At 38.6% G+C, this 27,239-nt stretch overlaps 1 protein-coding gene and 1 long non-coding RNA gene across 4 annotated transcripts in view; one reads left to right on the top strand and one right to left on the bottom strand.

Moving 5' to 3' along the window:
* The window catches only part of LOC113107255 (metalloprotease TIKI2), a 56,409-nt gene extending 30,899 nt beyond the window's left edge, over positions 1 to 25,510 (bottom strand). Inside the window, exons 1-2 of one of the 3 annotated variants that reach the window (XM_026269632.1) lie at positions 25,029 to 25,510; positions 21,766 to 22,335 (exon numbers count right to left, since the gene is read on the bottom strand). In XM_026269632.1, coding sequence (XP_026125417.1) covers positions 21,766 to 22,335; positions 25,029 to 25,139 — 681 coding nt within the window. In that variant the 5' untranslated portion in view covers positions 25,140 to 25,510. The remainder of the gene's footprint in view (positions 1 to 21,765; positions 22,336 to 25,028) is intronic. The other 2 variants (XM_026269631.1, XM_026269630.1) reach the window with 2 other exon arrangements.
* Positions 16,570 to 20,158, top strand: LOC113107256 (uncharacterized). Its single transcript, XR_003292627.1, has 3 exons — positions 16,570 to 16,825; positions 17,485 to 17,558; positions 18,562 to 20,158. It is a non-coding gene; the product is annotated as an uncharacterized LOC113107256 (long non-coding RNA).
* Positions 25,511 to 27,239: the final 1,729 nt, after the last annotated feature.

Below are 27,239 nucleotides of genomic sequence, written 5' to 3'. Positions count from 1 at the left end.
AGATTTAGGATTAGATGTGTAGTAAATCATTTTTTTAGCAGGAGAACTATTTTGTCTGTGTAAAGTCCTCACTAAAAAAGCTTCAAAGGTCTATGTGTTTGTGTGTGAGGTGCATGCTGGCCCCGACCGCCCTCTCTGACAAAGCCCAGCTCTCTTTCATATCATCAGAATACATCATGTCAGCTCTTTCCCTCTCCTCCACACCCATCACTACACAGAGCGAGGGAGCGGGTAGCTTGGCAGAGGGGAGTGTGAATTAGAAGCAGATGAAGACAGGGAGTCACAGCCAGTGTTTCGGCAGGAACAAGAGCATTTTTACTCTCTCAGAACACGTCCACTGTGTATGCACATACAGAAATAGACACACACATACACACACACACGTTTTTTTTTTTTTTGTCAAAAGTGGGGACATCCCATAGGCGTAATGGTTTTTATACTGTACAAACTGTATATTCTATGGCCCTACACCAACCCTACACCTAACCCTAACCCTCACAGGAAAATTGTGCATTTTTACTTTCTCAAAAAAACTCATTCTGTATGATTTAGAAGCGTTTTGAAAAATGTGGACATGGGTTAAGTTCTCATCAGTCACCCTCTCCTTGTAATACCTGTGTCATACCCATGTCATTATACAGAGTTGTGTCCTGATATGTCACAAAAACACTGCCCACACACACACACACACACACACACACACACACACATAGAGAGAGAGTGCTTCCGTTTCTGCAGCTGGCTGGATCCTTATCATACCCTGTGCATGACACAGAAGGAGGGGAAAATGGAAAGAGGGATAAGACCAACATAGACAGACAGACAGACGACAGGATGAACTCAAGGAAAAGAGACAGAGAGAGCCAAGAGATGGAGCCAGGCAGACAGACGTATACACACACACACACACACACACACAAACAGAGCTCCTCTTTGACTATGTGCTGGTCTTAATTAGAAACTTCTCTGGCTCTTTCTTCCTCTCTATCCCCTTTTCTTTCTTAGTCTCTCTATCTCTCTCTCTCTCTTTCTCTCTCGTACTTTCTCTCTTGGCCATGCGCAAGTCTCCAAACCAAAGAGACGTTTATTACTTTACAAGAATGTTCCACAGGTGAGGGCAAGGCCAATTTGTAAATGAGCCACTGGGCAAGTTGCGAAGCGAAACATGCCAAACTGCAGCAATCACAGTTATATTTGCTTTCATTTATGTCCCGTTTCATTTGAGTCTTCATTAGCCTGTCACAACATTATTTATTTGTATATTTATGTGTGTTTTGTGTATTTTTAAATCATTTAATCATTCAGTACTGCATGATGCAATGTCATATTCAGGGTTTAGTTACTGTTATGGCTCCCCATTGGGCTTTAAGTTAGTAAAGTGCTGTTAGGGAAAGACATTGTATGAATTTTATGGTAGTGACAGATATTCATATTCTGTCATTTACGGCCCTTCATGTCGCTCCAGATCGTACTACTTTGTTTTTCTGCATTTGAATACAAAAGAAGTGCAGTTTTCCATATAGCGAAAGCATGCAATGTCCAACAACATGAGGATGAGTAAATGTGACATATACACTACAATCCAAAACTTTGGGGTCTTTTTTAACTTTTAATTTAAATAAATTCTTTTAGCAAGAATGCATGAAATTGGAACAGGGTTGCAAAAATCTATTTCAAATGAATTATGTTCTATTCTGTTTCCATTCATCATAGAATCCTGAACAAAAATCTATCAGTTTCCATAAACAGTTTCCAGTTTCTTGAGCATCAAATCAGCATATTAGAATGATTTCTGAAGGATCACGTGACACTGATGACTGGAGCAATGATGCTGAAAATTAATCTTTGCCATCACATTACTTCTTATTAAAATAGAAAACAATTATTTTAAATTCAGATAGTATTTTACAGTATTACTGTATTTGGATCAAATAAATCCAGCCTTAGTGAGCATAAGAGACTTCTTTAATAAACATTAAAATCTTACTGACCCAGATGTTATAACATCTCATTATGTTACAATTTATATTTAGTATGAACTGTTCTTTTTAATGCAGAGGTGTTAGGTGTGGTGGACCTGTAAACTGCACAACATGTCGTGCGTGTCTGTAATTCTAGGCGAACTTTATAGGTGTTTTCCAGCATAATTACCAGCTTTCATATCTTTCATATGATGTGTTTAGTTCTGGCCAGTCCAACAGCTCAGAGCTGATTTCATTTCTCTTGTATATTTACAGCTGTAGTTGTTTTCCCTGAATGTTTTACTGTTGTGTTGTGTGTTTGTATGTTTTTATGGTGGTTTGTGTACACGTGTGTGTCTGTTTGTTTTCTTCCCAGTAGTAGCATGCATTTGGCAACCTTAAGTCTTTTGCTGAAATTACAACAGCATTTGGTTTACGTCGTTCCGTATCTTTTTGTGTGTGTTTCATTTGTGGCTCAGTGCATTGAAAAACAAACATTTTATCATTTCATTAGAACCTTTAAGAATGTGAAGCATTAGGAAAAACAGAGATCTGGGATTGGTTTCCTAGTATTGACTAAAAATAAGGGTTGTTTATTTGACTTGAGGACATGATAGGTCAGCAACCAATCACAAGCAATCCTGTCTTCCAACTTCTTCCAATGACCAGGCATCATACACACTGGTTTTTTCTATATATACATTTATATTATTAATCGATAATTATTTGTGCTAGACAGAGCATGCAAAAACACCGCACACACCTGTGCTCACACACTTTCGTGGGATAGAATTTAATAGCAAACCTCTTAAAAATGGCTTATTTCATGAGAGACCTTCAGAAAAAGTACAGAGCGCCGCTGATGTTGACAGAACAGCAGGGAAGAGGGAAAGTTTTGCACCATATTTTAACCAATGAAACCAAAGAATCCATGGCAACACACACATACACATATACAACTATATTCTGGAAACTAGAGACTTTATTAAAGTCATGACTATTTATTAAAATTATGATTTGAACATTTTCAAATAGCTGTGGTTGGTATAAAAAAAACACTTTTTGTAAATTACAGTATAATACACAGAAAAAAAACATTCAATTTGAAAATTAAATGTAATTATTATTATTTTATATATATATATATATATATATATATATATATACACACACACACACACACACACACACAGCATATTATGCGCTAGTGCTACAGAAGTTCTACAAATGATCTTTCATGAAGAATAAAAAATATATTTTTCATGCACTTTGGCAAATAAATCTTTCCTAAAATAAGTATTTCTAAATCTTTCTGGTAAAATAACGATTGGTTTATTTTTTGTTGCCGTTATGTTGCTATGTGGTTGCTAGTTTAAAGCTGTGGTAGCTGTTCAAAGTCAAAACAGTTCACCTCCATCTCTCTGTGATATAATGAACCCTATATGGCTGGGGTCCCTCTATCAGAGAAAGTGTAATGGATTTTTCCGCTCCTTTAATTGTCCGTCAGACAAAATCGTCAATCCAATTGCTTAGAAAAATAATAGCACACCTTTCCTCAGCAAACCACATGATTTAAGGTATCATTCACATCTGTAGCACAAACTCAAGCTGTTTAATACTCAAGCTTAGTGATTTATCCAAAATCCAAACCTTAAGTAATACTAATGATGATTGTCTTAGCAAGCACCACCATTTATAAGTGTGATCTGACTTTTGAACACTCGTTTAATCTTGAAAACATTTAACTGTCACAGATTGATTATCCCTGTGGGAAATAGCGCCATTAATGCGTATCAGTCCTGTTAATAAAGTTGGATAACTTGTGATGAAGCAGGTGAGGAAGAGGGTGATTTTGTGGTGGCGCTAAACGTTATTTCTGCTAGAACAGCTGTGAGCAGTAAATCCAGTGGTGCCGCCAGACTGATCTCAGCTGATTTAATTCAACGAGTCGTCTCTTTTCCTGCTCTGGACAACACCGAGGTCCGTACTCAGGCCTCATGGGAATGCATACAATGGAGCTCTTTTATTGGACTCTCAACTACTGTTCTCTCACTCTCTCTTTCTTTACCTCTCTGACATTGTTCATAAATTTAAATGGGGCCGCTCTGTTTAAGAGCAGAGAATTTGGGTAAACCTAGTTTAAAGTCTCCTGTTTCTGTAATAGATTGTGCTGATTAAGTCTTTAGGGGACCAGGCTGACTCTTTTGCAGCTGTAGGGAGGTGTATTAGAGAGGGCAAATGTGTGTAAGAGGATATTATGAAGCAAATTATGGATGCAGGGCATTGTGGGGCACAGGCAAGGATTTAGCAACCATTTTAAACCGAGGGAATAGAAATCAGTGACAGACATTCTGTTTCAAATAAATGTTCCTCTTTTAAACTTTCTATAGTCCTGAAAAAAGAGGTTTCCATAAAAATATTCAGCAACACAACAGTTCTCAGCATTCATGATAATAAGAAATGTCTTTCTGAAGGATCATGCGACACTGAAGACTAGAGTAACGGCTGATGAAATCTCATTTTTGTCAACACAGGAATAAGTACAATTTGAAATAAAATTAAAAAGTAAAATCGGGAGATATTATTATAATTAAAAGTAACTCAAATAAATGCAGCCTTGTTGAGCAAAAGAGAAAAACTTTGACCAATCTTTTGTATGGGTGCTGTGTGTGTTTAAGGTTATAGTTTAATCTGAGATTGAATAATCTCTGAATAAACATTCAATTGCATGCTCATGGTGGTACAACTATAATTAATCTTTAGCTTCATGCGGAAATACATGTAACTGTTCAGAATTTCACACAAGATCTGAATTTTCCAGACAAAAGCAAAAAAACTTGAACACAGTTATTCATGAATGAGACCCATGTAAATGATGAATATCAATGACTTTGACAGTGGGAAAGCCTCAAACTCTGAGTGTCTGTATCAGTGTATATATCTGACAAAAAGCTCAGTTTTGCCGGACCTCAGTCAGGACCCATTCACTTCTCACTTCAAATTAATATTAGAATTAATATAAATATTGAACTCAGACAGTTAAAGTCTTGGTTCCTGGATGTGTTTGGCCTTTTCCATCAAAATGTTTGACAGACGTCTCACAGTAAATCTGTATCTGTCAGAGGTACTTAAGTTACGAGGAATGTGTTTTTGTTTATGTGTTTGAGAAGAGAGCGATAGCAGCTCCCATCTTTCATTCGGGCCACTGCTCTTGTTTCATTTAGTAGCAGATGCTCTGGGTGAGTGATTGTGGTTTTGGTATCTTTTGGCGTGTGTGTGTGTCTGTGTGTGTGTGGTGCGTTGTGCCTCCTAGACACAAACTAACCACATTTTATCGCTCTGTGAGCATACGTCGGTCGGTGCCTTTATACATAATGGGAATGGTAGGACGAAGAAGAACTATTTCAGCAAAAATAAGCACTCAGTTCACCGCAAACACAGACACACTCATACTTTTGGCTGTGTGAGGGAATGCTTCATTTTCAAGGCCTTTCCACATAGATTACAGACAGGGAATTGTTCACCCCATAAACAGTGTGCAACCAGAATCCCTGAGTAGAGAAGATGAGCTCTTTGGGTTATTTCAGGTCACATTAGACCCAAACACTGCTGATGCCTACAGGGAATATTATAGGTGTCAATTAGACAGACACAACACACACATAATTAAGTCCGGTTTGTGGGCAGTCTGACAGGGCCCATGAGTCAAAGCACAGCTTCAAAGGAGGCCTTGAACACCATTTTCAGAGAACATTTAAACATTACATCTCCATCCATTTAAACAAACTCAAAACAGCTTTACCCAATGTGGTAACAGAACCCACACATACAGAACACAGAACTGGATCAAACGGCCTGGATATAAAATAAACAGTAAAGCTTAGCTGAGATATGGTGCTGGTTTGCTTGATGGGTTTGGGCTTTGGTGATTTAAGATGGTGTGAATATATATGGTTATATGTATATCATGAAAACATTTTAGGAGAGTTTAGCATGGTAATGTATAAGACAATGTTAAAGTGTCTGGTCTTGGAGGAATAGATCTGCTAAGCTGCTGCTGTGGCGGAAGAGCAAATGCTTTGACTTGCTAATGTCAATACATCCAATGTAAGAAACACTGCTGCTGCACATATAACATATATGTAATGACCCCATATATAACACACATGAAATCGCCTTGTAGCAGATCTATACAGGTGGATCTGGGGAAGGTGGAGGGTTTCTGAAGTGCTGAAATAAATCAATTCATGAAATAAATCAATTCATGTGAATAATGATGTGTAAAGCCAATGATTAGATTAAACTATTTTATTGATTTGTTTTAGTATTGCTTAAAAGCTATTTTACTCTCAACTCATCCTCCATTTGGATCATTTTATTTTCGCCGAGCTCAATGCAATGCATTCTGGGACTGTTTTTTCTTGAGAGTACATGCCATGCTGCCTAAATTTGGTCAAAGAAAATATTTTAGAAGGCAACGTATTTAGGCTGCTTGCCTTTGGCAACAGCCTTCATATCAGAAGCATCAAGCCACATTTATCATTTGGACAGCTCCAGATACTTGTGACAAGGTTCACACTTCAGGACATGATAAGACATTTATCGCATAACAAGACAGAGTATCTAAACGTAAAAGTATATATGACACAAGTAAAATATAAATGTGTAATAAATAGATATTATAGTAGAAAGTAATATGCTTGCAGAGTAACAGTTGCCTGTGATGTCTGGAAATGCTGTCTAGTTGGGCAGCTTACTTGGTTTTGGTTTTGGTCAGGACTGATGTTTCTTTCTCCAACCAGAGCAGGGACAGGGACACATGGTTATCATTGAAGGGGATTGTGGATTCCTTTCATCTGGGGGTGACTGTCTGTTTCCTAAACCTTGCTCTGACCTCCCTACCTTTATCTCTCTCTGTCTCTCTCTCTTCCTTTCTCTTGCCATTTTCACCCGCTCTCATCTGCTTCTCATCCGTGAGTGAAAGTAAAACAGGGGTTTGTAATCAGAGCATGTGTAATGTATGTCAGTGCTGGACTCCAAACCGTTTTCCCATGTAGAAGTGGAGGTTATCTATTCCCACAATATGATATAGCTCGAAGTATCTACTGTGGCCAATGAGCCAATAGATACACGCGGATCACCAGTCCAAACAGTGGTTTGTCAGTGTAAATGTGTGGGCTGCTTGCCTTTGTGGAAAAAACAAAGGAGATTTGACGGGGCAGCCTGCCATTTCAAAACACACATATACAGACATTCTGTAAGGCTGTCAGTGCCTGTTAGGCTTGGCATCCTGATTAGCAGGCGGTTTGGATCCACTTTCAGAAGACCTTTCCCCCCAACTCCTCTCCCATACACAGACAGAGAGTGAGAGAGAAGGATTATGGGAAAGTCTGAAAAGCTCTTGAAAGGGAAAAAACACTGAAAGGGAGAATATAATACATTATAATCTTCTTTTCTCAAACCCTTATTTTAGAAAGTACCTCTTTGATGCATTTGATATAAACATTACATGCGATAAATCAACAAATTCACTTAAAATTGTATTTCTTTATTTTATTTACTTGCTTATTTCTATGTTTGATATTTGTTAATTGTGCACGCTAATTTCCCCTATTTTTTTATTTTATTTTTTCTCATTATTTAGAGTACCCTCATCTAACACTCACTTAAATGTAACATTTAAAACACACATTTTTAAATCTATTTTTAATCTCAGTCAATTTACATTCTCAAATTTATTATTTAATCTCAAAATTAAAATATTATTTTTTTTATACTTTATAACGCAATCTTGTAATGCAAAAACTTACATGTAGCATTTAAAATTGTTTTAAATTATTAAAAAAAAAAAACATTTACCCAAATTACTATAGAATTTTTATATTGGCTGTTAATCTGTTATTAGCCATATAACATGGAAATAATTACTGACTTATTGTATCACCAAGACATTTAATATGAGGGTATCCCTGCTTTTACTTTCACATTTTGACATAAAAATTCTTAGGGACTGGAGCTTGTTTGGGAGTTATGAGACTTCCCTGTGAGTCATAGTAACATCAGCCTTAAAACTGACCCAGATCACATACAGCCAAATAATGGCAGAGCCTCAGTGCAGACAGAATCAAATGTACTGATGTTGTTTATCACCACATTAAATTAGTTATTACCACAATAAACAAAACGTAAGAGCGTTTTCTTTGGATGCAAAGTGTGCTACAGAAACCAGTCCACTAAAGGTGCTCTTTCTCTCTTGCTCTAACCATCTCTCTTTCCCGTTCCCCCTCAGAGGAAAACCATTAGCTCCTACTCTTCTTCTATGGATAATGTGTTTCAAATGACTCCTTGCATCTTTTTCATTCCGCTTTGTCTCTCCTGAGGGGCAGGGTGCCTCTTGAAGGGCTTGTTTGGAGAGGGATGTTTCCTCCTGAGTTTGGCTGGACCTGTGGCAGGTTCGAGAGGGGCCCCTGCAGGCCTGTATTCTACAGGTTGATGGATGGCTGTTTCACTGTGGGCAGCTCTAAGGGTGGGGGAAAACGTCTCTGCTCTGTGATGGTGTAACAGGGCTCGTTCACCCCCGAGACGGATGGCACTCCAAACAAAATGTGAGCAGCAGGGGGCCATGTGGCTTAGTAAGTTAACAAGCTCTTGTGTGCTTTTCTCGCAATATATGGAGCACTGTCACACTCGACCTCTACACAGAGGGGTCACGGCTACCGAAGAACACAAGGTGGGAGGGGGTCCGCATTTGGCTGGTAAAGGCATTATGGAAGAGAATGCACACACATGCCCCCTGGTAGATAGATTTCTTTTTAAAAACGTTCTTACATTTAAGCCTTTAAATTTCATTGTTTATTATGTCTACTGACCAGAGAAATGCTGTGCTAAACAAATAAAATTAAGCAACACCATGGGTCATTGGTCTGATTCCCAGGGAATATATGAATTTGATAAAGTCTACATTAAGTTTGCTTATATTATGCAATGCATAAATGTAGATTTACCCTTTATTAGAAAATAATACTTTGTAACCTTTTCAGAATACCTCATAAAATGATTGTAGTTATTACAAGAATCAAGTTTTCCACCAAGTAAAATTGTTCATTAGCTTAACTATAGGCTGTTGACAAGATGGTCCATTAATATGGCATTCACCTGATGTGCGATCACAAGTTTTCTTTTGGCTAATTTACATTCACATGGATCATCCAATCACATTTTAGAGCTGGAACCTATCCATTTTATTAGTGTCATTTAAAGGAACATTTTGGGTTTAAAATACTCAAGCAATAGCACAAGCTATCATAGCATCAATGATATGCTGTTGATTACAGCAGGAAAAAAATACATATTTCCTTGTTAACAGTAATGTTTAATATTTGCAAAGCTTTTAACTTTCTCTCTAAAGGTCCCCCTTTAGCTTTTCTAACAGTGTATATGAGTAATTCAACCAAAATCCTGTCTTCGTTTACTCATCACCATGTCATTCCAAACCTGTATGGCATTCTTACTTCTGTAGGACACAAAATATATTTTGATGGATGTTGGTGACTAAATAGTTTTGATTTCCATTGACAAAGATACAACGATGAAAGAGATCTTGAGAGAGTGTTTGGCGCTACTACCTTTTTTTGTGCATTGTATAGACAAAAATTACAATAGAAGTCAATGGGATCTGAAGCTGCTTATCAATGTTCTTCAAAATATTTTTCTTTATGTTCAGCAGAGGAGCAAAATGCATAAAGGTTTGGAATGGCATGAGGGTGAGTAAGGATAACAGAATTTTGGATGAACTATCCCTTTAAGTTATTAATTTTACACATTGACACACATAATGTTTGTCTTATGGCAATGCCTTATGAAATATTGAATTTTTTGTATTTATCATGGCGCAAAGCCTCACACCTTTGACTTCCCTTGTTAGTGCTTAATGCATAAAAGTAAATGAGTGCATTACTTAAAAGTGATGTTTGGAAACTAAGAGACGGGTCCAAATTATTTTGTGTTATAGACAGATGCTGTTAATAGAGCCTTACTTATTTTGAACTGAGAGCATTCCTTTAACTTCTTTCCAAAGTGTATTCAGTCTAATGCTGTATCTTCTCTGCAGTGACCTGTTTCACCCTCCTCTGACCTGTTTTTAGGAAGCTGTCGGGGAATTTACAACTGAAGCTACAGGTTGTGGCTGTATACAGACCAGCTGACACAGAGAACGTCTTGAGCACACATATACACAAACACAGTAAACATTTGTAAGTGCCAAGCGGTATAACTGCCTTTCAAAGTTATAGAGACACTGAAGTCATCTCAGGGCTGGAGTCAAAGGTGCTGAAATATGTAAATCTTGGACTGAAAAGTCATAAAATCCGTAATTGCCTCAGCCGGTGGGCCAAACGTGGCGCTATAAAAGCAGACTCCCTGGAATCACAACAATGTCCTAATACATCTCCACACCCATTTTCTAAACTCTCAGCTAATTTCTCTCTGCATTATTCCAGCAAAAACACATTATACCATTAATTGAACCACTCCAAGATGTTTTTCGAGCCTTTCAAGTCATTTTTGGCCGCCTTTACATGTAGTTCTAACCGAATCCAGCAAGCGTAAATGGTGGTAACATTCAGGATTAGTGGACACCAAGGAAAGCTGACGTGTTCGGCTCAGTCAGGGACGGCTGGAAAGACCCGTCCCCGCTCTGTCGACACTCTCTTCCCATCTCCAGTTCGCCACCGTGCTAAATACCACTGCTGTTAGCAGGCATTAAAAAGCCATTCACACTGCAGCCATGTGCTTGAGTTGGCCGCCATAATAGCTGAGCTACGTCTGGAAGGTGTCCGTTATACACACAATCTTTCTCTCGCACATCTATTTTCTCCATCTCTCTTAGCTTTTGGCATGCCAGCAGCGATCTGTCTCTCTGGAACATTGCTTTGAGCACTGTTGCCGCTCAGACATGGCAGATAAAGTCTGCTTTTTGTTTAGTTTTTTGCCTCAAAACATTGAGAAATAGCTGTTATGGCTGTTACCTGTGAGAGCCGGAACAGAGAAGCGTGATTTATGCGCTTGAAAACGAAAGGATTTGCTAATGCATGTCGATCGAATATCACGGCTAGCCACGGAAAAGCGCTCTCTGGCACGGATGAGTGCCTAAAGCCATATTTTTCACATTAGAGGTTCTGTAAAGTTGCCTTGTGGTGCACATATCCGCTGGCACCGTGCTCGAGGGACGACCGAGCCTCGGCGGAGCTGTTCTCATACTGTGATGCCCATCTGACCGTCATCATAATCAAATAGACTGTACATGGGTCCTGTGAATGATCCAGTGTTGCAATGGGAGCTGAATTGGGGGCGTTTTGGAAAGTAAGGGAGGGTTAAGAGCTTGATGGGTGGGATAGAGATGCTGTAGTGCAAGTCTCTTTCTCTCTCTCTCTCTCTCTCTCTCTCTACCTCCTCCCTTGGGCAGGTGGTCTGGCTGAAAACTGACAGGGGCATCAGAAACCAATTACCCAGAATGCTTACACACATGCTTTTCACTGCCAAGCCAAACTATGCTATCTGAATAGGCCTGCGTGTTCACTCCCACCCGAACCCCCGCCTTTCTCTCTCTTTCTCTGTGTCCAGCTCGCAGCAGAAAGAATGCAAGATGGTACCATATTATATCCCTGTTCCCAGTCTTTGTTTTTCCTCATTTTCATTCATTGCTGATGTGGCCTCGAATGCCAATTCACAAGTCATAAACGCAATTAAACTATTTATAAAATGGTGTATTAAGGAGCTTTTCTTCTGAGGTGCTAACTGAGTTTTTCTTTCTTTCTTTCTTTCTTTCTTTCTTTCTTTCTTTCTTTCTTTCTTTCTTTCTTTCTTACCAGTTTTGCCTCATAGCTGGTCACTCATTAGTTTGTTCCTGTGCTGCTTTAGGATTTTTATGTATGTTTTTTTTTTTTTGTTGTTGTTAAATATCGAGTTTGCTTTTAACTTTTACAATTTCATATATATATTTTTCATTATTATTATTATTATTTTTATTTTCTATTTATATTTAGCTTTATTAATTTTTGTATTTCAGCTAAAACTTCTAATATGTTTTTCATCTAATACATTTAATTTTATTTTAATCAGCAATTTCTTTATATAGTTTTAGTTAAGAATAACAACGCTGGTTTGTTCAGCTCTGGTTTCGCCACAGAGCACATCAATGAGACTTTAGACGTGTGCCCTCTCCTACTTTTGAACCTGACAACCTGAGATTTCTCACTTTTTCTCTTTCTTCCTGTCTTTCTGTCTGGAGGGTGTAATTTCAGATGCCCATCATCATCTCCCATGGTAACCGTTTCCTGAAAAACCAGAGCTGGAATCGTTAAGCAAATTTGATTTCTCAACTCATTTGCCTTCTATAAACGTTGCCATGTGTTTGATATTACATATAAGCTGTTCCAGTGGGAGAGCAGAGGGAAAGCTGAGAAAGAAGAGAGGTGGAGAACAGGAATCGGAACATTAAATGGCAGGTGAAATTGAGCGAGATCTGAGGCGGAGGAAAAACAGGGAAGATGAGAGGAACGATACGCCAAAACATCTCTTTTCTTGGCCACAAATAAGGAAAAAGGCAAAAGTTCTCTTCTTTCAATCACTCCGTTTTTACATCCGTAAAACAAGAACATCCGAATGTTGAAAGTTCAACCAGCAGACAACCGGGGTAGAAGACAAACACCATGTCCCAACTTCAGAACGGACTTAAACAATGCAACACTGAGTGGATAACCAGAATCTCTCTGTAGGGTGAATCAACAGTATATGGTTTCTGGAAAAAAAAAAAAAAAGATTATAAAAACAGGGGGGTAGAAGTATTTAACTCAAGGACAGCCTGAAGTTTGGACAGTTTCATGCACTGGAAGGAATGTAAGCAAAGGAAATGTATCAACCAAAGACAGGACTAAAAACTTTCAGCAATGACATTCGGGATACTTTACCCAAAAATGAAAATTAACGGACCATTTATTTACCCTCATGTCATTTTAAACCCATATCACTTTCATACAAAACTTTTAGCAGTTTGTCAAAACTACTTTTGGTCCACACAGTGAAACTGAAAAGGGACCAGGAATGGCAAACTAATAAAAATAAATCCTGCATTAAATGCAACAAGCGACTAATATATAGAATTAAAAAATAAACTTTTAAATGAATCAATGTCCAAATATGTAATTTTAATCTTATTTGTTTCAAATTTTTTTCATTGTCCCATTTCATTATGTATTTCAGTGCCACCATTTATTGACACTTTTAATAAAATACAGTATTTAACATGCTCCTTGTCCCACTAGGGAAAAGAGACGCTTGTACATTCTGCTTGATAACCACTTCGATGTTCCACACAGACAGACAGTCAATCTTATGGGTTTGTAATTACACTATAGGGTGTGTAAATGAAGACAGAATTTTTTTTTCACTATCATTTTTATGCTTTGTAAAGAGCATTATGAACACTGAATGAAGGCTATGAAGAGTTGAGAGTGAGATGGGTTAAGAATAAAGAACTGGGGATAAAACAAGACGGTGATGAACTGTTAGTAATGGATACTTGTCAGCGTCTCTCCCGTGATGTCACTGGCACTAAACCAGTATTAGCGCAGTGCAGAAACCTAATCGTGTGCTAATCTGGACCTATCTGCTGTCGTCTTAGACGGACTGGGGGAAAAAAGCCCTCCAAATGCCATAAACAAGTGCTGTAGATGTACTTGGTTCCACATGTAGCCATATAATCCGCTCTCTAACAGCCACGAACAGTGAGCACCATTTTACATCCCTCATTTATTGATGAACTGGGAATGAATTTGTCTGATCTCATTCTGATATCATTGAAAAAAATGGATGGAGGGACGTACAATCTTTCCCATGATGCCTTCCTCAAGAGCAGAATAACTGTGTAACCGAGAATCAGGCCTTGTTAAAATCACTGAAGCCTGTCTTTATCCCTCAGGCGCTGATGATCAGGGGTCGTTCGGATTCCGAGACCGCAGAGGTTACGGTGACAAAGTGACGGCAAACGGGTTTTGAAGGGAAGAGCTTGACAGGGAATCAGAGGATTTATGTGCATGCCTGTAAAACTTTATGAGAGGAGCCGCATTTCAAGCGATCCAGCGGGCGTTTTTCACATCAGTCCTAACGCGGCGGGGGCGAGCTATGAAAACTTTGTCTGAGGCGGAGGTAGAAATTATAAAAGACGAAGAGAGCTATGTTTTAGCCAGTGGATAGCAGCATCTGTTCAAGCAGTCTGGCTGAAGCTTTATAATGCAAAACTGTCCATTAGGATCATGAATGTTGTGATTAGGGCAGTGATTCTTACGCTGCATGCACGCGCCTGCTTGTCCAGGGGTCACAAAAGTAGCCATATTCCCATCTTTACTCGACTCATGGGCTTTGTGTGGACATGTGCGGGCAGGACCCAAGGGAGTATTTAGGGAGAGTATGGATCATATTAGAGCAGAGGTCACCAAGAGGCTGTACATGTGTGCTATGGAACTGATAAGATGCAGAAAAAGACCACTGGATCCACTGTAACCTAGGTTGGATTACAAATATTAATTTCTTAAAAAAGAAAAAAAAACACGTACTGGCCCAAACCTTTGGTATATATAATATTCACTTTCTTATTTAAAGGCAGTGTCTTACAATAATTCACTTTTAAAGGAGATGAAGTTGACCACACAAGTAGTTCAAGTGTGCACAAGACAAATATTCTATTTTCTATATTTCAGTCTCATTTCAATCTCTGTTCTTTGTTCCATTGACAAAAGCAATGCTGGAAAGTTTCCTCATATTTCTGAAAGGGTGCCATGTTTGTGGTCAGTCGCCGCAGAATCTTTCCTATGAAGAGGGAACACTCTGAAAACCTCTTTATCTGTTGACTGGCTGAAGAGTGTTTGTAGTGTGCTATCCGGTGTAACTCTGTTACAACCATTGCTTGTATTTGTGTGTATGTGCGTGTTTTTTAAATAATTTTTTTTATTGTATTTAGACCTTGTTCTCGCTGATAGGTGAGACAGCCGGTGGGCGACCTCTCGCGTGACGTGAGGCCATTAAAGCAAAGATGAAATGACTGTTCCATTCTCAAAGAAGGAATGCAGTGAAGATGATGAAGAGAAAGGAAAAGAAAGCTGGATTTTGGCGCTGGGATCACAGCTGTGTGGAATAGCACTCTGTCTTGTGCATTCCCAGCTGCTGGGAGTTCATAGCTCTGCTGCTCGAGCACAATCTATCCCCAATGTGCAGAATTCATTAGGGCTGGAATACTGTAGCGCAACAGACTTAACCAGACAGACCATTCATTCAGTCATTGAGATGTTTCATGAATCACTTACAATAGGAAGCACCAGGGACCACTCACTGTTAACAGCAACTTGCATGCACAAAATCAGCCTCAATATCTGTATGTTAAGACATTTATACAGTGCTTTAAATGAAAGTTTGGGAGGAGCATGTTCATCTAACCCTGTCAAGCAAAACCTAAGTATATATAAATTAGGAATGGGTTAGCTGAGTGATGAGATTTAGATTAATTCACTACTTGACTTTTTTCTTGAATATTTTAGTTGCAATTCTTTAAAGGAGAAGGTTTTCAGCACTGAGACAGTAAGCTATATTTTAGCGCGATAAAGGTCTAACACCAACTGTCAGCAAGGTTGACTAAAGCTCAACATTCATCCCTGTTAAAGCACTGCCACTACAGCTATCAAAGCACCACCTTTGTTAATATTATATGTAATATTAAAGCTGCGGTAGGTAACTTTTGATGCTCCAGCGGTTAATGAACAGAACTGCTTGCGTCTTGCGGAAGAACATCGTAGCCGGAACTACTTCTCTCTGTTTATGTCAATGAAGAATCACAAAGATACTGGGTTACTACGCTGGATTCACAGTGTACTCGCCTATTATAGAAATGTTTCTACATTTTGAACACAAACTAAGTTACAGACCGCAGCTCTGATTGGTTGTTTCTTGCCGGGAGCGATGGATTTTCTGCAAATGGCAATAGGACCACTGGGAGGAGCCAGAGGAGCTTGATTTTTTCACTGATTATCATATTCTACTGTCAGGACATAATGACAGGTTTAACAAATATGTAAAAAAAATATTTTTACAAAAGTTACTTACTGCAGCTTTAATACATGCAAAATATTTAAAAGTTTTGGTTAGTCAGATATTTTTTCGTAATACCTTTATTCATCAAGCATGTGTTATATTGATGAAAATAGACAGTAAAAACATTTATAATGCATCAAAATATTCATATTTCAAATAAATGCTTTTCTTTTTAACCTTCTATTGATCAAAGGATCCTAAAAATGTATCACGTTTTCACAAAAAATATTACAAAGCTCAACTGTTTTCAACATTAAAAATAAGAAAGGTTTCAAATCAGCATATTAGAATGATTTCTGAAGCATCGCGTGACTGAAGACACAAGTACTCTCTGCTAAGAAAAATTCAGTTTTCCACCACAAGAATAAATGATATTTAAAAACTTATTAATATAGTAAATGGTTATTCTAAATGGCAATAATGTTTTATAATATTACCGTTTTTACTGTGTCTTTGATCAAATAAAAGCAGCCTTAGTGAACATAAGTGAGACTTTGCAGACACATCTTTTGCTGTTGAGTCAGAATTCATTACACCTATTAACCGTATCTACTTCTATTTTAAACTTGACAGCAAGCCGCAGAAACAGGATGTTTGTGGGACACAAACGTCAGTGTGTACTGCATGGATAATTTCCTCTTCGAGGAAGGCCGCACCCTCAGCACAGACAGAGAGTTGGTCCTGCAAGAGCATCGCTTCCTCGCTGTGTGTGTGCCACGCTCTGGGTAAGATGGCACTTTGATGTACAGTAGGTAAATACCTCCCATCTGATGAAAGTAAACACTCACAGTATCCATGGCTTGGCTTTTCCACATCAGTGAGTTACAGAGCAAGCCTCCTTTTCAGGCCAATACATAATTGTCTAAGTGGTTCTGGACAGCAGGGGGCAATTTAGTCATTAGAAAGGCCAATTAAGTAATTAGGCCAGCAGTTTGACTGCCGCGTGTATGCTCACGGGCCCCGCAGATCGCCTGATTTGGCTCCGGTGCCACTTACGCACATTTGCTCTTGATATCAATGAAGGCTTAAGTCCCCTAGTGGACATCCTCCAAATGGAAATTGCATTTCTTTACCAGCATGATGGGTAATTGAGAAAATTAAATTGTGGATATACAAACCGAGGTCATTCCTGAGTCAGAAGCATTTATGAAGTAGAGAGTGCCAGAATCTTGGGTAATATTTAAAGACATGCTTAAAACATCATCCAATCAGCCACGTGAAAACACCAGCCTCCAATACCATCTTGAAACAATGAGGAAAGAATTTGATGATAACATCTTTGCTTCATCCAGACTGAAGCTCGTGTGTTCTCATTCCCATATTATTCAAACGCTCCAGTCATTCTAATTCCATTGCATGCTGACACTCATATTCCATTCTGCAGGTAAAGTATCACAGAGGTGTGCAAAAAGCCTCCACAAAGGACGAGAGAGAAAAAAAATCTGGAGACAGAGAGAGGTAAGGAGAATATTTTGGGCTAGGAGGTTATCCAGCAGGATAACAGAACAGAGGTGGCTGATTTTTCCATCACGCTGTGGCTCATGCCAGCAGATCATAGCGCCCAGTTCTTACACATGAGACCTGGAATGTAAATATTTAAATGCGGCAAAAGTCAGATTCTCCTTAATTCTATCATTTAAATATGCATTATTTATCTGAGGTCCATCGGATGGTTACAGCATGGAGTGCTGAGTAAATATTTGTAGCTGAATACTGATGATGATCTGTTTTGAACATAAGCCAGCTGAGACATTTGCCAAATGTATGATGGAACTTTTCCACACTTTTTCCATCATGGTATCATTCCTAATAACATTTCTAATTAAACAATAAGCATACGAGCAAAAGTATATGGCTGTGATACAGTTGTTTTCTTGTGATGTTCTGTAAGTTGCAAGTTTGAAAGAAGTCTTTTATGCTCAGCAAGGCTGTTTATGTGTTTAAAAATGCAGAAAAACTGTTATATTGGGAAATGTTATTACAATTTAAAATAACTATTCTATTTGAATATATTTTAAAATAGGAATAAATGTAATTTAATATAAATGTAATTTAGCTTTCAGTTTTCAGCATCATTACTCCAGTTATCAGTGCCACGTGATTCTTCAAGCAGAAATCACTGTAATATGATTATTTGGTGCTCAAGACACATTTCTTATTATAAAAAAATTAACTTAATATTTTGGTTGAAACCATGATTTTCTGAATAGACAGTTCTTTTAGAACATTGTAAATGTCTTCACTGTCACTTTTGATCAATTTAATATGTCCTTGCTCAGTAAAAGTATTAAAAAAATATATTTTTTTATCTTACCGACCCCAAATTTATGAACAAGAAGTTGTTAACAAATAATATAAAGTAACTGACATTTTACTCACAATAAGGCTGGTAATACAGTATGGTTTATTTTCTCTCTGCCAACACAAAGACTGTAGTCAATACAGTTTGATTTCTCTGCAGCAAACACAGAGAAGCGGAGTGATACAAACAAATCAGTGGACTGGAACTAATTGCTGTATAACAATATGACGAAGAGCTCATGACAACTACACAGTGAGTGTACAAATATTTCTGCTGTATTTGACCTATATATTTCAGTTAATCCCATTTTAACAGAGTCTTATCCCTCTAAGGTCCATCAACACTTCAGCACTTCTTCACAGCTGAAAACAGATGTGGCTTCTGCTAAAGTGTGAGTTCCAGCAACTTCATTCTGTTAGTCTGAGTTTGAGTTTGCAGTGGGGTTTTCACTCCTTACACAGAGCCTAAAATAGACTTGTGACTTTTCTGCTTTGCTAGCCAGTATCACACATAGACTCTAGTATCCATGAGGTTGTCTACATCGTCAGCAAGGCCGTGACCTTTGACCTCAGCCCAGAGAAGGGTGACATATATATATATGCTCTTATACATTTTTTTCTCCTCCCCCAATGTTAAAATGCTAGCTACAATGAGACCCCAAGATGAATAAATAAGCACATGCTTACGTACCCTGCTTTAGCAAATAACATTCCACTGATGCATCATGGGAGCTTTTCTCACAAAACCAGAGATAAAAAACTTGCTCGTCATCCCTATAGAGACCCGGTACTGCTATCGCTTTGTGCATTCTGCACACTTTAAGCAAGCATGTGTTGCTTCCTATCATACCCAGCTTTCTATATTCATCCACGTTTGCAGAGCTGGAGATGAACCATGCGCTCCATGTGGCCTTTGAAACTCACCACTCCTGCTTCAAGGAGAAAGCCAAACCCTCCCCAATGCTCCTTAACTTCCCCCTGCACTCCATCCGAGAGCCAGACGTGGATCTTTGCCAGTCCAGGCAAAGCGCTCTGTCTTCCAGGCATCGCACCCCATTATCCTCCGAGGAACCACATCAGCATTGAGATGCGGACCTGTTTTTCTGTAGCACCTTTTGAGCTCAAAGCACTTCCTGAACTCTTGGCGAACAGAGAGGAAAAGGTCAGGCTAACTGCTTTAACCCAAGGTGATGGCCAGGGTGGCTGACACAAATCCTAGTGTGGAGATGCCAGCGATAACTGATGACTCACGCCACGAAAACCCGAGAAAGAGAGCGCTGCAAGTTCGACGATATCGTAGGCAGTTACTTTTATTGGGAACGATTAATACGCTGGCTAGCGGCATTTGGACGCGTTCCCAACTCTGATCTCCCACAATCCTGCGGCTCATGTTTCAGATTAAGCCTCGCAGCGACACCACAGCCTACACATCATCCAACCCCTTCCTTCTTGCCTCCACGCATGATCTTGCCGTCTGACCTCACTCGTGCTTGAGCGTTCCAGGCGAGCGCAGCGCTTAAATTATCCCTCAGATTCTAATACAGCATAATCATTTGCCTGTCATTTTCATTTCATGCTCTTTACTTCTTCTGGGACTATTTTTGGGCGGAAAGCTGTAGGAAATTCAGATGTTCAAAAGCTTGCTGATTAGCCCTGTGATTAAAATGGATCGCTGGCTGAGCCTTCGCCAGAATCTAAAGCAGAGACTTCTAGAATCATTAGGAGTACTTTGTAACAGTTCATATTGCAATGCCTAACTCCATCTGTTCTGCCCATTCTGGTGACATTTAGCATATGAACGCAATGCAGTGAAAAATAAACTCATACTCAAAGAAATATTTGATGCAATAAATATCCAAATTGTAATTCTATCTAAAACCCATTCTGTCTGAAAGTATAATTTGCTGCTACATTTAAAAAAATAAAAGAGGGATATTTTGATTTTGTTAGCCTGGGAATGAGAGTGGTATTTTGACCTGTCCCAGATTAAAGATGAGAGAGCTGTCACCCTGCGCTGGGTCCACATTTCTCACGATTCCTTACAGGGGTGCGCTGGCTGGCTGGCAGGCCCTGCAGGCATGTTCTTTTTTGACAGCATAGTTAGGAGGTGCTGATGAAAGTGGAGAGGCTACATTGCCCCTGTACCCTCTCAAATTAGCACAGGAACCCTGTTGCCTGTCACACAGGGGCCCCGGTTCACAGATTGAGTTGCAGTGTGAGCATTCATGTCTGTATTGCTGCCGCCGATGCAGGTTTTGTGGTGGTTAGCAGTGTATTGTGGTCATGTTGAGGTCACATGAGACCACAGTTAGTGCAAAACAATATTTTGGAATTTTTTAACAAAATGTTTTTTTACAATATTTTTTAAATGTGTATTTAAGGTATATACAGTGTATATATAAAATGTGTGTGTGTTGTGTGTGCGTGTATAATTAAAATTTGAATTAAAATTAAAAAATATAAGTTTGATCATTTAACCTGTGGATGACTACAAAAACTAAATTATATAATTTAGCATTTAAAAAATCTTAGAAAATAAGAGGTTAGGTTTACATATTTTTTTCAGTCAAACACACACACACACACACACACACACACAAACAATCCATTTCATATACTGTATAGTTTTTGAAATGTATTACTTCATATATATATATATATATATATATATATATATATATATATATATATATATATATATAAGTATAAGTTATTCATTTTCAAAACACACACACTTATATATATATATATATATATGATTTTAAAACAGTGATTATTCATGATATGGGGCGTACTTTGTGATGTCATATAAAACAATTCCTGATGAAGGTCATGCGACCGAAACGTAGTAAATAAATATTTAGATTTTTTGCCTAGATATTTATATATATAGATATATAGATATATTTGCCTATACATATCTTTAACCCACTCATTTTTCAGTGCAGAAATAAGAGCTGGATATCCTCCACCTGCACATCATCAAGCAATAAGGTTAGTTTGTCCATCTTTTACTCTAATGTTACATTCGACAGGCAGCAATAGGATAATCAAGACGTGTCAGATGACAGCGCGACCCCACAGGCAGACAGTCATCCTCTTTTCTCCCTCTATACCTCATAAATTTTATTCAGCATTGATTTCCACACCAATCTATCAGCCTGACAGCTGCTCTCCCTCCCCCTCTGACTTAACTCCAGACTTTGTGTCAGACTTTTTTCTCATTTCCTCCTTGCTCTGTTTGTCTGTGGATATTCATAATCACTTAATCCAGAACAACACCTTTTTTTAACCAACGGATCTCCCATGCACCCTTGCCAAAACACATACACGGGACTCTCTGTCTGGTAGCCTGCTCACTGACCTGTGAGAAGTTCAGTCCATTCAGGGGATGGCACTGTTCCTCCACCCTCTCCACAGCACCTGTCTGCTTTCCGAGACGCTCGGCCTCCTGCGCCAAGAACAGGTCGAGCACCGGAGTTCCCCGTGACCGCACATCTGCTTCGGTCAGTGAGTTCACCATCAGCATCACCCATACAGGCCTCTTGCGTTCCCAGTTCCCTGCGATGGCATTGAAGAGGTAGTCGGCATAAAGCCCCCGGCCACGCTGGTCTGCCGTCATCCAGAAGGGCATCATGTGTTTGACGTAGTCCAGGTGGCGCTTGAGTCGGCGGTACAGATCGCGCGGCAGTAACGTCTGGAGGTTTTCTCCGTTGGGCAGAAGCTGGCAGCTAGTGAGTTTTGAGATGGTCAGGGGATCTGTGAGATCCAGCTCAAAGAACACATTGGTGCTGCTCTGGAAGGCCCGTTTTGAGCTCTCGGGGATGTAGTCCCAGACTCGAGTGTACGGGACGTGGATTGTCCCAAACAGATAGGACGGAGCATAAGGAGGAGGCCGCTTCACGGTCCACAAAAAGGAGTTCATGTCTTTCTGCTTGATAAGGAAAAAGGAGAATAGATTTTAGGGTCAAACAGTGATACAACTTTTCATTGTTACAACTCAAATAACTTCATATTGAGAAGATTAGCTTATGTGTTGGTAAATATCAATTTTATTATCATAAGACAAGAGATCATAATCTATGTTTTCGACTGCATAAAGCAGACTGATAAAGTGTTAGACACTGATACAACAATCTCAAACTGAATTCCACAGGTCACAGGCATTATGCATTAACTTTTTCCTTATTTGAAGTCAAACCGAGGGGGAAAAAAGCACCGTATAGTAGCTGTGTCACAGAGGACTCGGTTCATGCCAGTGCACTGATAGAGCTGGCGTACTAAATCTGTGGTGGAAATGTTTAACTGGGGTTCTTAGTTTACAGTGTGCCTCTCCTCGTAAAAAGAGCCTTTACACTCTGCAGCGCTGCAAACCTCTGCTGTTCTGCAGCCTCTGAAACTTTCAAGTATTTATAGTTGCTGAGGCTGTCAATAGCTGTGCCCTTGTAAAATGTAACCTTCAATGAACAACTCACTCTTAAACGGTAAACCTTTCAATTTAATGAATTGTTCAACCACCTCAGATCAGGAAAAAGCAGTTGAGAGTTTATTAACCAGGAGTCAGAGCTGATTTTAATGAGAGCAGAAAGAATTGCAAGTGATTTTTGACTATTTTTCCCCCCCAGATATCTCATGCTTGCTTATGTTAAGAAATGCTGTTCATACAGAAATTATTTAACTATATAACTTCTCTATGATTAATTCTTAATTAATGTCATTTAAATATTTTTTTCTTTCATGATATGTGTGTATGTGTGTGTATAGAAAACTTTTTAAAAGTAAATATTTTGAAAATAAGGACGCGTTTTAGTAGGCTACTTTTTTTCCTGATGGTTACACCACGTGACATTTTAGGCTCATAAAATCTATATTTTTAAAAAAATTAGTATAATGTGTTTCAAGAATGTATGAAATCAACACGTAATACAAAGTTTAGATTGTATTTTTAAGAACTTGGCACGTATTAAACCTAGCTTTTTAAATTACATTTTTTAAATTATCTTACCTATTTCGCATTGATTAATGTGCATCGTCAAACTGCAGCTTTATATTTCTTTGAAAAAAAATTATTTATTTATTTATTTATTCTCTTAACGTCTAAATGGCCAGTGTGCTCGCGACTGCTCACGTCTTCATATTGTATTTGGACACCTGTGGAAATGACTCGGACACTGACCAGCTTTACTGGAGAGAACATTATAAAGTAATATATTCTGTATGAGCAGGTCACATTCACAGACCCTCTGCTCTGTTTTATGGAGTAATTTCTTAACTAAAAACAGGCCTCGCAGTACTCGCGCATTATGAATTACATTAAGAATGCACAGGTCACATCCTGAACAATGGGACCATTAATGATATAAATCTCAAGGAGAAGATAAACATTAATTGTCAAAGCAAATAGAAATGTAGAACGTTTGTGTGCATAGGCGAATGCATTACATTTCGTCTTATATTTAACAAAGAATTGTTAAAAGACTTACAAAGACTTGCATTTCTGCCTTAAAATACACAAACGCTCTGTGGAATGAGTGAAGAACCAATCTCTTTTAAAACTTGGGTTAGTCAATATTACATATTTTTAATGGAACATAATGTTTCTCTCCTCCTCTACTGATGATGAATCCTCTCCTCCAAACACTGTATGGCTCAGATGAAAGCGAGACATTAATTGCGTTTAACAGCCTCGCGCACTTGCCAAATCATAATGAAGTAAATATGCTCGATAACTACTCTAACAGTTCTCGTCTCAATGAAACTTGATCAGTTTATGGGGGTCAGTGAATTTTTTCCATATAAATGCATTTGAAGTCTATTCACCCCCGTGGGGCTTCCCCCTTTTTCCTTTGACACATAAACTGGCACTGCACTGGCAAGACTTTAGCAGTATTTCACTTGGCACGAAATTCATTTTTCTGGCCCAGATTTCTATAATTACATGACAAGAAGTGACACGCGGCTGGCTGGACGCCACTAAATAACTGTTGTTTTAAAATAGATATTCCGTTATTGCTCAGTTGATCACTGAAATGCAACAAATATAATAATTATATTAAGATTTTAAAATCTTTGTAGCAAATATTATGTCTTACTATAAAATGTCTAATGTCTATTAAGGTTTACATTTAACTAGATTGCGCAGAATAATTAAATAAGAAACGAAAACGTCACTGAACCTCACAGCAAAAGTAGTTAATTTGTTGCTAAATTGATACGTATTTTAGTGGCCAGACAGTTATGTTAAAAATAAATTGCAGTCTGAGGAAAAAGATTTTTTTTGTACCATTTTTCCTTTTAACTTTTTTTTCCCTTTTAATTGTATCCAACAAAAAAAATATAAAAATAAAAAAAAATATTAAAAGTTAAACTGAACATGTATCAAACATTACAACAAGTCTAATGATTTCGACTCACAGTTTTTTAATTGAATTATTTCAGTTGTTGGTAATAAGAGCAACTCTTTAAAATAGCCCGCATAAAGCAGCGGATAAGGTCAAACAGCGAACCAATCTCCTATAATAATATCATGCATGATAGATCTTGATGACATGCCATTTACGAGCTTCTGCAAAGGTGCGTGCAGTGCGCGCGAAGCAACTTCACAAAGTGAGCATTAGGCAAACTCACCGATACGGGCTTGTCACATTTCCGCGTGCTCTGGTGCGTGTCCCGGGGTGAGCCCACTTGAAAGAAAGCGCATAAAGTTACCAACCATCGTAGTCCCCAGTGACAGTTCATTTCGAGATGAGAGGGCACAGGACACCTCGCGCTTCCCTCAGCTCAGTTACCTCTGTTGTTTAAAAGTTGTTCGTGACTTCACAGCACAAATAAAATGTTTTCCGCCGGTGATGATAGTGGGCTCACATTTGCCGTCTCGAAAGGAAAGCATTCTGCCCCTCCGCCATTCTCCTGCCCCAGACTTTCAAAGGGATTCGCGTTGTCTCCCGTCTCTCTCTCTCTCTCTCTCTCTCTCTCTCTCTCTCTCTCTCTCTCTCTCTCTCTCCAGCTGCCCAGCTGTGGAGAGCACAAACTCTACTCTGCGCCCCTCAAGTTTCCACTTTATCTGCGCAGAGAACGTGAACGCCTTGAATGTTTCCCCCTCTGCTTGTTAAGAGGAGGGCAGAACAGGTTCTTTCGGAGGACCAGAGTTTAACATTTCGACGGTCAAGAAGCAGATCACTGGTCTACACTGAGCACTGATAAAATACACTGGCCATTAGATGGATGATGACTTTTAATTAGATGTATTAAGACTGTAAAAAAAATTATACTAAAAAAAATAATAATACGGTTAAAATTACTGTAAAACTGAGATCTGCAGTGCTATAATGTTTAGTAGACCTACTATAACGTTATACATTTGACTACTAGTAACCACTGTAATATTACAAGTGGTACCGTAAATTACCATACCACATGATGAACAATTACTAAAAATGTATATATCTATTCACACAAAAACACCGTAGCGGTAACCCACAGGACAGTGCACAATAAATTAAATATTAACTAAAAAACATAAAAACATAGATGTAGCCTATTGCTTTTACAAAGAGATCCAAGTATTTTGCCGAATATAACATGATGTGTCCTGCTGGGACCTCAGGGAATGTTTTGCTGTGTTTCATCTAAATTATAACCTGCATGTATTATATTGCTAAACATAGTTTTTAACTGTAAAATATATTTTAAGTCATACTTTTTTTTAGATCCATAAACAATTTACAGTAAAACTGCATGGCCATTTTTATCCATAAAACGAATTGATGACTATGTTAGAAAGCTTCCAGTAATATCTATAGGATACTTTTATTTATTTTTTTCTAATTAAACAGAAACATTTTACATCTATTTCAAGGAGTCAAAATAATCTGACAGTCAAGAGCAGTTCCTACAAGAAAACTTTTTTCCTTTGATTCTTTTCCACACAGTACAAACTGATGCTTTCTGTGTGAATTTGTTTGTTGTTTTTGTAAAAATGTGAAGCATTCTGCATGTCTATAGAAGGCGCGCCATCAGGTCTTTTAACACTTAAATATTTCATTTCTGGCATATTGTACCGTTTACCCTCAATTCATCACTGTCACTGTCTATTTGACAGTAATGTGCCGTGGCCATTGACTCTAATTATTTTTGCATTGACGTGTTCTGGATCGAAGGCGTAGCTATGATTAATGAATCTAAGCATTGTAGGAAATAATGTCTGCAAAAATATATTTTAAGTTTGTTTTTCAATCCAGGTCTCGTTAAGGATGTGTAATTCTGGCCAGTACCACTGAAGAATGAATAGCTGTGCTGAAAGCCAGTTGTCGTTTTTCTGCGGTGCCAGATCTGGTGCCGTGACCCGTGTTATTGTCCGAGTGGACAGCCGAGTGACATTGTCAAGTAGTAGGCAATTAATCATAGGGATCCTTCAAAACGAGTGCTACATAGAGCTCCTCTGGTGACAGCAGAAAGGGTCAACACAAGAGCCCCATTGTGTTTCCATCATGTCTCATTCCCAGACTCTCCACAGGTCTTGCATGAGGCTCCAACGCGGGCGTACTTGCTCTTACCTACTGTATATTTTCTGTCGGCTCAGTGATTACACCACACTGATTACAGCCTTATTTTTGTTTATGTGAGTGCGAGCCTGCTCAACAAGGTCTTGATGATGTGCAGTGTCAGTACGTTTTAAAGCAGCACGTTTCAATCACAAGTGTTGATGAACGATTAAATTATATATCTGGTTACAGTTTAATGAATGGCTCAAGCTAAAATGCCCTTCCTCGCAGTTTCCCCTGCATGCTGTAGAATAGTAAGAGATTCACCGAGAATCAGTTTTCAGTCTGAATGATA

This window comes from Carassius auratus, chromosome 8 (assembly GCF_003368295.1).
Source record: "Carassius auratus strain Wakin chromosome 8, ASM336829v1, whole genome shotgun sequence".
Taxonomy (NCBI): Eukaryota; Metazoa; Chordata; class Actinopteri; order Cypriniformes; family Cyprinidae; genus Carassius; species Carassius auratus.
This window is presented reverse-complemented; position numbering and strand designations above follow the sequence as displayed.